Source organism: Thunnus thynnus, chromosome 7, assembly GCF_963924715.1.
Source record: "Thunnus thynnus chromosome 7, fThuThy2.1, whole genome shotgun sequence".
NCBI classification, from domain to species: domain Eukaryota; kingdom Metazoa; phylum Chordata; class Actinopteri; order Scombriformes; family Scombridae; genus Thunnus; species Thunnus thynnus.
This window is the reverse complement of record NC_089523.1, coordinates 30656517-30667262: the sequence shown is the minus strand read 5'-3', so window position 1 is coordinate 30667262 and position 10746 is coordinate 30656517. Positions and strand designations below refer to the sequence as shown.

The window sequence follows — 10746 nt, the reverse complement described above, 5'->3', positions numbered from 1 at the left end:
AGAGGAGAGAAACTCCAGCACTTCTTTGACGGACTCTCTCACAAAAAATAAGGAGGAAGACGTGCTCTCAAGAACACCTGTAAAAAGCGAAAAAAAAAAAAAAAAAAAAAAGGACAGTGGAAGAGGAAACCCTGGGAACGAGGAAAAGCTGTTTTGGAAGTAGGAAGACAAAGAGGACAATACGTCAGAATGTAACACAACCTGGAGGAGGGAGATTCTTCTAGTGCTCTTCAATCAATGGATCTGGGCTACTAATGTGGCACTTTAGGCTCTGGGATGTACAAGATGTTGCTGTGTTTCTCAGCATCACATTATATATGTGCCACCTAGGTAAGCATTCCAACACAGGCTTATAATTTGTTTTTTCTCTAGATAGATAGCTCATGTACAGTATTTGACAGCATGCCTATATTTCAATTCTAAATACCCTATAAATACATAAAATGAGGGTCCAGCCCCTTTCAATAGGAACTCAAACTGAGACCCTGGCATAAAACTCACATTTTTCTAAGGCTCGGTGTCTTAACTTGCACAATAGGGCTAGGTAGATGAACATAACACAGCTATGTACACATTGTCATGTATCAGGTTGTCCTGGTATGCTCCCAATGAGAATGGAGAAGAAAGGAATTGGGGAGGAGCAGTAACTGGTGTCAGTACAAATTTTTTTGAATTAATAACTTTAAAAGAAGACACTTTAAAGCTGCGGTTGGTTCGTTAACTAATAAGGCTACAAAGATCATTTATTTAAGAGTCTTTCAAAACAAACCATGGTAAGAATTTTAATATCTATGTCATGAAGGCTTATTGCTTAATCCTTATTTTAACTGTGCTGTTTAAATTAAGGGACAGGCACATTTTTTTCTCACACTGTCATGTTACTGAGTCAGCATCGGGATCGTCAAGTGGAATTCTTTACCTGTGTTTCATTAAGCAAACACACCACCAGCAGAACCAGATCCCCCACCTGAAACTCCTGTGAAAATATTTCATGAGGGGCGGCCAAAATAGACATGAGGCCAATACTGTAGGCTACACTTAAAATCGGTCCTTCTCGGCTTGTTTGACAGGTTTTGTTCCTCTGGCGAGCAGCTTGTAATTTGAATAAGAAACTGACAGAATAACGCATTTCTGTCTGTGCATGGAATTTAATGCAAATGAGTCGCAGTGTTTGACACCAAGTGGGTCATGAGATGCAAAACCTACGAGGTGATATACTCTCTGTTTATGGAGCACATTGTGTCACACATCGAAAGGTTTCTGTTGTAAATGCCGTCATTGCATGTCAAGGTTAAACAGTAACTACATGTAAAAGTGTGAAAGGTAAAGGTGCTTATCGCGCAGTGTGCAATACGTTTGTCTATCTGCCTCTTTGGATGTTTTAAGAATGTAGTTTTCCTGTTTCCTGATGCATTCAAACCTATTAACATATACATGCACCCACTTCTCTGTAGGTGTTTAAATGTTTTATGCCATTTTCTTCTTCAAAATGCATTTCACAGTGAATCTATAATTAATATCTTGTCATCTCTTCATCCTCTTCACAAGCCGGAGCCATCTCCATCCATTCCCCGCAGAGGAGCCTCACCAGGTCAGTGCAGGAGGATGTGTTTTTCTCAGTGGACATTACCAGTAACGAGATCCCCACCATACAATGGACCTTTATGTCAGGAGCAGTGAGCCGCACCATAGGGACATGGCAGCCGGGGGTGTACACCAACATCACAGTGGACTACAGCAGCAGAGTGCAGGCCTATGAAAACGGCTCTATGGGCCTGTCAGACCTGCGGCTGCAGGATGCTGGATTCTACGTGGTCACGGTTACTGAACTATCAGGGAGCAGCAAGGACTCTGGGTTTGTCCTGAAAGTGAACGGTGAGTGGATCCAGCCTGAAATTACACGCTTCCTTTCATGCTCTTTACCTGCAGCTTGATACCAGAAACAATAAATCAGATTAGAATACAGCAAGAACATGCAACACAACTCTTTAACAGGATGTAAAACATAACACAGCAGGTAACCTTGAAAATACTTTAAGCGAGAAACAATTTACCAAGTATTGTTGTTCCTAATTCAAGCATGAAATAACAACCAGTCTTAAGCTCCACCTGGGAAAACTGACTGTTGTTGGGTTGTAAGAGTGACATTTGCTCTGCTCAAGCTTCCCCAGCCAGTCTGTGTGTATATATATACAGTATATACAGGTACCCTTATAAACTTTGATGTTTATCATAGGTATTTATCAGTAAACACCATGAGTGATATTTGATAAATATGACAACCTGCTACATGATTTTAGTGTTGAAAGGATGAAACATGAACATGGTTGTGCAGTATATACTGTAAAACATTATTTATGACCACAGCGTAAGAATCAGAGTGCTATTATTTATAACCATTACCAACACTGAAACATAATTATCTCTCTGCTGCTGTGCTACCTATCACACTCACCTCTGGACGCAGGTGACAGGCATGTTTTTTTTTAAATCTCTGGATAGTTGTCTGTGCCAATGAAAGCCTTTTTGCAATAAGCGTCTTTTGAAGTAAATATGACCGCTGTCTTCCAGAGGTGCTGTATGAGGATCTTCAGTACCTGTCTGTCTCTGCGTTACTACTGGCCTGTTTGGCTGGCCTTCTCATGCTGGCCATGTGGCTACTAGACAAAGCCTACAGGAAGATAATGGCATGGAGACGCAGGAAACAGATGCCAGGTAAAGCAATGTGGACAATAGGTCTCTATAATACATGCACCTTTATAAATAATGCTATCAGTTTGTGTTAAACACCTTCCCTCATGATGAACTTTGCACTAACAGTCAAACACCCACAAACTAAACTTCAGTGGTACTTGATGGGAAGTTATGACGGTAGCTTGGAGGACATTGTAAATAAAAAGGTGGAGGAGTGTTCAGTAGCAGGTAGCTTCTGTTCTAGATAATAGGAAACATATTTGAAGATATGCAGGATCTTAATAAAACATTTTAAACAAACCGTGAGAGGTTTGTTTGCCCAGTTTGTTTTTGTTACCGCTGCATCATTGTGTGAAAATGTACAAATATGGTTTGATGGGTGTGAATGCGGGTTGACTTTATCTATTGTGTTTAAGTATGGGTGTGTTTGAGTACAAAGGTCTGTGAAATTCCATTATAACTTTGTTACACCAATATGTTGTGTTAACTTTCTGACGTGACAAAGTTGAATTCCCCCTTTTATTGCAGAAAATGATGCAACAGAGCTGCAGCCTCTCTGATGGACATCTAGCTGCGTCTTTGTGCATGAAAAACACACCAGAGACTGTTCATCAAACTTGTCAGTGTTGCAACACGAGGAATGCTTTTTAAAATATAGGTGTTATGTACATATATATAACTATGTAACTGCGCTACTATGTTTACATTTTGTATTGTATACACATGTATTTACAGCTCATTGTTGATGACACTGGATTGAATGTAAATATATCACTCATAGCAAATGGAAAAAATACATATTAATGTGTGATTTTCTGTTACTGATGGCCTCTTTATAACAATAATACAAACTCAAATCAGGTTCAGGTGTTGAAAATTACACAGCTGGTTTCACTGTATCAGACTTCAGATGCAGTGATATTAGATTAATAACCACATGACACTTTTCAGGTTTTTTCAGTGATGCTTTTAAGTAGTAAAAAAAAACTAAGAAGATATTAATTTTAAAAAGTGATAACATCTTCCATATACTCAACTTACTCCATATGACTTTTGACAGTTTGCTGGTAGAACTAAAACCTCACTCATGGCTGAAAGTTTTTTTTCCAAAATACTGTTGCTCAAATCAGAAAAGCTAAAAGTATAAAGCAAGATTACAGAAACGTGCAAGTGTTTACCAGAAATCGTTAGAAAACATCTAAAATACTCTGATGATATGAGAAAAGATATGAACCATACAGACAAGCCCAGGACAAAGATCAAGTAGGGCAGAAGCAGGAGATGTGATCTCCTCCTCATACATGACCGCCTGTTATTATGTAACTATGTACTAATATTACATACTTAGGTCATGTGATGTAAACTAATCCATTTTCAAGTAACTCCATCAGCTTAAGAAGGAAGCTTGAAAGCTTTGTAATGATCTTGTGCTGAGTCAAGGATGGATCTGGAGCACAAATACATACAGACAGACGTTGCTTTTTATTTTGCATCAAACTCTTTGAGGTATGGATACACTACAAATGTGTTAAGGGAAATGGATTCCCTTTTGAATTATGTGGCTGAAAATCTCCAGAGAAAGTGTGGTTGTGGCTGTGTGGTTGAGAGTTTTTAGTTGTCCGGTTCACTGCTGGGAAAGCAGATATTTCTAGGAATCTATGGACAAGGAGTCAGTGCCGCCATGAGGAGCTCCATCTTGTAGACAAAGTTTCGTCCCTCCATCTTGCTCCAGTGGACCTCCTTGTACGGCCCCCTGAGGTGGCTCCACTTGGCGTCCTGGATGGCGTCGCTCTTCGGCAGCTCTTTGGTCTGGCTGCGGGGGAACTGGACCAAGACTTTGCACCCGCTCTCTGGGCCGTTACGCACTGAATGGATAGACAGATACACACAGACATTACATTAGTGACTAAAACCACAACAACAGTGAGAGCAATATGAGAGTTGCTACTGCTAATCAGAAAAAAGGCAAAGTTCAGCCCATTAACTGAAATTGCAACAGGTCTTATCTTTGCTGCATTGCATTATGGTCTATTAGGGCTACTGTTGGTACACAAAACTGTATTCTTTCCAATTGTCTGATGCATTTATGTCCCTGTGACTGTTGAAGTCAATGCACACTGGTCAGCCTAGAAGGAGTTCTCCAGGATTCTGAGATACTGACATGAAAACCTAATGAAACTAAACATTACTTGGAGCCATTAGTGGCAACGGATATGACAATTTATTTAGTGGACTGAAGAAATACTCCATAATAGCAAAAGAAAAACCTCACAAATAGCTGATTTTTCAACACTTTTAGAATAGAGGAGAACTTCCTGTCTGAATCTTTACAATATATATGATTATGCTTTCTTGGGTTTACATACAGTACTGTATACTGACACTATTGTAGTAGTGCTTAAACACAATTAGTGTAAAACAAAAAGAGCATTTTCACCTCAGAAGCAACCACACCCGTCTCACCTGAGATAGCGTACTCTCCATTGGGAGAGGCAACAGTGACGGCGGAGGCGTTGCCGATGCTCTCCACCGGACCCAGACCTACGTGGTTACTGAAGCTCAGGACGTGCCAACCCATCACTTTAGCCAGCTGCTGAACTGCATGAACCTGATGCTGTGACATCTGTAATAACACAGGATGGAGGAGAGGACACACATAACTTTAGGAAGTGAAATAAGCACGGATAACTTTCAGATGTGCACGCTGCTTTCAGTTCCTCTAACTGTGCGGGAAGGCAACAGTGATACCTGCGAGAGGAGGAAGTCCTGCAGCTCCTGTTCCTGGTGTGACAGCGTGATGACACGTCCATCTCTGTGCACTACTCTGATCTGCTCGACGCCGATGTTCAGCTGCAGCTGGATGGACCTAAACAAACAAAACGGTGCCAGTAATGAAATAGGAAAATTAGGGATTGCTCACATGCATCTGATAAAAGCAGACAACTGGTGGTATTTTGTTATCTCCACTCTGCAGCCATATAAAAACCCTCTCACTCTTATTATCTCATTTTATGATGGAATCACAGTAAAACTGAAAGCACAACTGAAAATGTATCTAGATAAGATGCTGAACAACTAAGACCTCTCATTACATTTTATAGCTTTCATGTCACATAATTAACAAGTTGTTGGAGGGCTTGCAGATATAGATAGAGGCTCATAAATAGATTAAAAGGTTCCCTCCTGCTTCTCCTGTTATCCTTCCCTCACTTCCTCCCTCCCTCCTTCATCTCCTCCACTTACTTGCAGATTTGCTCGTAGCCCTGAGAGGTGATGAGCACCTTGACGCTGGACTCGTACACATCGTTGATATTGGACCAGTGAGCCTGGATCTGGGGGTCTTCGATGCGGCTGGCCAGGCTGTCGATGGTCCGTGCCGTCCTGTCGATCACAAACATAAACATTAATACTGCTCAGTTATGAAGCATGTGGCTAAAAATTACACCTACGCTTGACTTTCCCTGGCTGTTGGTGCCATTTCCAGAGGTTCTGGATCTGGTTATCCTGCAGGATATTCAGCCTCAACTCATGTATCTCCCTCCCCTGTGTGTGTGTGAATGGTGTGATGTGAGTTTCCCCTGTGTGTATGTGTTGTCTGTCCTCTTCCCAGGTCTCCATAGTGACGGAGGTCGCATGGCTCAGGTTCTATGTGTTTTTGCGGCACCTGGAAGCTGCTCAGCATCCTCTTAATCACATTGTTCGTGTATATTATAAATCTATTCTAATCTAAGTTTTTTCATCCTGTATTTCTGTCATTTGTCTTTCTTTTTCTATTCTGAACTCACAACATCTAATGCATGTCTGTCCGCCCTGGAAGAGGGATCCCTCCTCTGTTGCTCTTCCTGAGGTTTCTTACATTTTTTCCCAGTTAAAGGATTTTTAGGGAGCTTTTTTCGGATTCAAATTGAGCGTCTGAGGACAGAGGTTGTTGTATTGCTGCGCAGACTCTGAAGCCCACAAACTATGTGGAACGAAGACAAATTAAGCCCCATGCTGGCCAAAATTGGCATTGCAAACAGTGGAGAGCATGTTTGGGAGTGTCATATCATGTGGATTGAGCAATATTTGCTTGCTGCAACTGAGCAAATATTTTTTTACCTCCAACTATTTCAACTGCAAACCATGACTGATAATAAACCTGGCACATCACCCTGGAATTTCATACACCATTTACGGCAATGAACCCTGTCATACTTGAATGTTTATTGGCTGCCAGCATTACCGTAGCGTAAAATGTTGCAATACAATGCCGTGGTGGCTGCTGGCAATATATTATAAATGGTAAAAGTAAAAGTTACCTGCTACGTAGGAAGATGTGTTTGGCCTGTTTGATGATCTTCTCCAGCAGTCCCTCGCTCTGCTGCAAACTGGAGATCTCAGCTTTGTCATAGGCGAGAGGCCCTGCTAGCCGCAAGCGTTTGTGACCGAAGGGAGCGCTAGCAGGATGTGGCATCACCACAGAACTCAGCTGCTGCTTGTGGAACTGTAACAGAGACACCATGAAATGAGCATTGATTAAATTAAACCATTATGAACAAAGTGAACGACTTGGACTGATGATAGTTTTCTAGATATATTTGGGGCAGTATTTATCCTGGTTCAAATGTGTTGCAGGATGTCTCCAGGCAGAGTATTTTTCCTCTCACACACTGGTTGTAAAATGAAGTTTCCAGTAAACTAAAAACAAACAGCATTTCTAGACAGCATCTTCAGATGAGAGTCAGAGCGAAGCAGCTATTCTCAGTCTCTCACCTCTCTCATCATTTGATGCAAGTTGTGCTCCAGTACATAAAGGTGGTCGTCTGGTTTGGGTTTCTCTGGAGACGCCCGATGGTTCTTCTTCTCTCCAGTAGAGTGGCAGAGTGAGATGGACAGCTGCAGACCTATGAAGGGGATCACAGGAATAAACAAGGCTGAGTATCTTTGTTTCACACCTCCATAAAGTCTAAAGTTTTGCCTTGTTTCAGAGTAACTAAAATATGAGGAATAATATCTGTATCAGGGGAGCAAGTGAATTTTGTATTAACTTCTACAGTAAAAAAACATTGTGAATGTACTTTAATGTTAAATATGCATCAAAGGTAGATCTTCTCATGATTACATCCAATAAAACAAAGATTTCTAACGTCGACATGAGCCTGCTGACCTGGGAAAGGCTGTGAGATGATCTGATTCTTCACAACGATGTGAGGGATCTGGGATTTAATCTGGACAGCTTCCCTGGACAGCTGGGCGAAGATCTCCTTACAGAGCAAAACGTTCTGAGCCGCCTCCAGCTTCACATGCCACGACTGGGTACCTGAGTGGAAAGAAAAAAGACAGAGAAGATATGACGCTGGATGAAGAGAGATCAGGGGAGGAGAACGGGAAGAGACGAAAAATGCTAAAAAGTTTGGGACATGGATTAATAGAGGGTAGGGGAACCTAAGAGATGTGATGCATTTACTAAATCTAAAGGCGGGGATTCAAGCAGTTACTGAACTAGTTTTAAAAGTTGAACACCTATCAAAGGACATGCAATGTCAAGTCTTTGTGTATCGAAACATACCGGCTTTGGTTTTTAGTTGTCTCCTGAACAGATTGACTGTTCCCAGATCACCGATGTCTGGAGCTTGTTTCTGGATGGACACCTGAGGACATTAAGAGTATTAGACTATTACACCGAAAATGATAAACATACACGTGATAGCAGGTGACAGTAGTATGGAAATTGTAAAAAATCAAATGTAAAAAAATATACCTGCACTACAGCACACAGGTAAGCAATATAACTAACTAATATTCTTCAGTGCCTCAAGATGATTAGTCATTCAAGCTTGTCTGTTACCTTACTTCCATTTCCTCTCATACAACTCACACAAAGATGCGGTGGTGAGTGTAAAATGTGGGTAATCATATAATCATATATTTTGTTTCAGTCTGTATTTCAGTGGATATTTCCATCCTGGAGAGACATGTTGATCTACGTCTTGTTTCTCTCCTCACCTTGATATAAGCAGATCCCTCCAGATCACTGGGGATCTGGACATCAAGGGGGCAGTAGTCCTCTGGGATCTTTTTGTCCAGATCAATATCTGTGTTCTTGATCACCTCGAACGTGCCATGGTGAGGAAACAGGGAACCTGCAGGGATAATAGTCACAACATGTTAGCATGCATCAGTTTGTTTGTTTTTTTTTTTTTTAAAAAGGTCTTTTACAGATTTGGCTGCATACACATCAGACGTCTTATCACCTGCGCTCCGGTAGCTGAGGTCTCCCAGGATCTTGTCTCCTACTTTGCGTAGTTTCCACTGTGAGCGCAGCCGCAGCAGCTCGGAGTTGAAATCCCTCTGCCTCCTGTTCTCCTGGTTCTCTGCTACTGACTTACTGAGCTTCTCTGCTCCCTTCAGGAGGAGCTGCGCTGCCGTGGCCAAAGATTTCTTTTTACTGATCAGCTGGAACACCTGAGGAGTCTGCAGAAGGGCAAGAAAATAGTGTTAAAAATAGACAGTGGATGGAAGAGAAATAATAAACAAAGTCGTCATATTTGAACATTTTGTAAGCATTGCATCCACACTTGCTTATTATCTGCAGGTTCATTATTCATAGATGTTTAGTGTTATTCTTTTGCAGTTTACCTTGGCAGCTGCTGGTTCCTGAGACACTGGGTCTAAGGCCATGTACTTCTTCTCCTTCACCACGCTGAGCACATCATAGAGTACACACATCTCTGTCAGGGCACTGCGCAGGTTGTTACGCACGGAGTCCCAGGGCCAGAGAGACGGCTGAAACTTCACTGTGCCTGTGAAAGGAAACTGCTAATCAGATTATATGAAGCTGTGAAACAGGATGATTACTGTTGGGTTCAGGCTTATTATAGAAAAAACTGCTGTATCACCACCATCTCTAATGCAATTCAAGTTATACAATAGAATCATCATATCTAGATCATATCTGATAACAGTCAGGTTAACTGAGCCTAGCTCCGACTCTAAATTCTCTCACTTTTTCTTGAGCATACCTTCTTCCTCCTCTGCCTCCTGCTTGCCCCATTCGCGGTCCCTGGGTTCGCCCTCAACCCCAACCCCATCCTCCTCGGAGTCAGATCCCTGGCTGAAGTCAATTCTTTGGGCCAACTTCGCCAGATTCTGGGACATGGACAGAGGGGGGACATACGTCTCTGTCCCATCCAGGGCCACTTCCTGCACCTGCTTCTCACAGGATGACTCGATGCTGACCCTCACAGCTGGACCACCAGACATGATGACAAGACTGAGACAAGGAAAAGCAAAACAATTCGATCATCAAGCTGTCTGGGACACAGTGAGGCACAAATGGATCTCTGCAACATAAATGGAAGAGTTTTCACACCTGTTAAAGCCAACCGAACAAATTCACTTCACAAATACATGTTTAAAATGAGAGACAAAAGGCACAAACCAGAAAACAGATCTGCTTAAATGGACCCGGTCGGATCTCAACACCTCCAAATGTGTAAGTAACACTTAGATTATGATCATTTAAGCCATTAAGGACTTGTAATTTACCTATTAGCAGGGTGCACAATCAACTTTTCCACCGGTCAAATATGAATAGATCATTGTTTTTGTGGCTGCTGAGTGAAGCAAATCTACTAGCCACTTGCATATTTTACCAGCATTTGGCTGGTGCTAATTCTGTGCCCTGTATTAGCTAGATTTGGCATAGCCTTTACACTTATGATTTGCTCTTGAATGCCTGCATAAATAACTATTATAACGGCTGCATTTGATTGTGTGTTGCTGCGTCTAGCTAGCGTTAGCCTGTTGCTAATCATCACATAGGATAGATGAAGACTCCTCAGCAAGAAAGAAACGTCCAAATGACAACATGATATTTAGTCCGTATAAGTCTTACCTCTGATATTCACTACAGTCACAAATATAGAAGGTTATTCACTGCAGGTGTGGAATAATTTCCAGCCGTCAATGTTTCATTCTTCGACACTGCGACTAGCGCACTTCACTCTTCTTCTTCGGCTGCGTCTTCTTCTTCGTTTTGTGTTTTAACGGCAGTTGGCAACCAGCGTGTGT

At 41.8% G+C, this 10746-nt stretch overlaps 2 protein-coding genes across 3 annotated transcripts; one reads left to right on the top strand and one right to left on the bottom strand.

The window, feature by feature from the left end:
* The first annotated feature begins 6 nt into the window (after positions 1-6).
* Positions 7-3548, top strand: LOC137186500 (V-set and transmembrane domain-containing protein 5). The gene is made up of 4 exons (XM_067595488.1): positions 7-330; positions 1549-1875; positions 2572-2715; positions 3223-3548. Exons 1-4 carry the CDS (start codon positions 255-257, stop codon positions 3252-3254), a joined length of 579 nt encoding a protein of 192 aa, XP_067451589.1. The 5' UTR covers positions 7-254; the 3' UTR covers positions 3255-3548.
* Positions 3549-4157: 609 nt separating this feature from the next.
* med17 (mediator complex subunit 17) lies at positions 4158-10723 on the bottom strand. Of its 2 annotated transcripts, none has more exons than XM_067595486.1 (13): positions 10571-10723; positions 9696-9946; positions 9313-9476; positions 8928-9147; positions 8680-8816; positions 8243-8324; positions 7841-7993; positions 7447-7577; positions 6993-7177; positions 5938-6075; positions 5443-5560; positions 5158-5317; positions 4158-4559 (listed from the first exon to the last, which is right to left on the bottom strand). In XM_067595486.1, exons 2-13 carry the CDS (start codon positions 9934-9936, stop codon positions 4351-4353), a joined length of 1938 nt encoding a protein of 645 aa, XP_067451587.1. In that variant the 5' UTR covers positions 9937-9946; positions 10571-10723; the 3' UTR covers positions 4158-4350. The 2 variants fall into 2 exon arrangements, with proteins under 2 accessions (XP_067451587.1, XP_067451588.1); XM_067595487.1 differs by having other exon boundaries at positions 10584-10723.
* Positions 10724-10746: the final 23 nt, after the last annotated feature.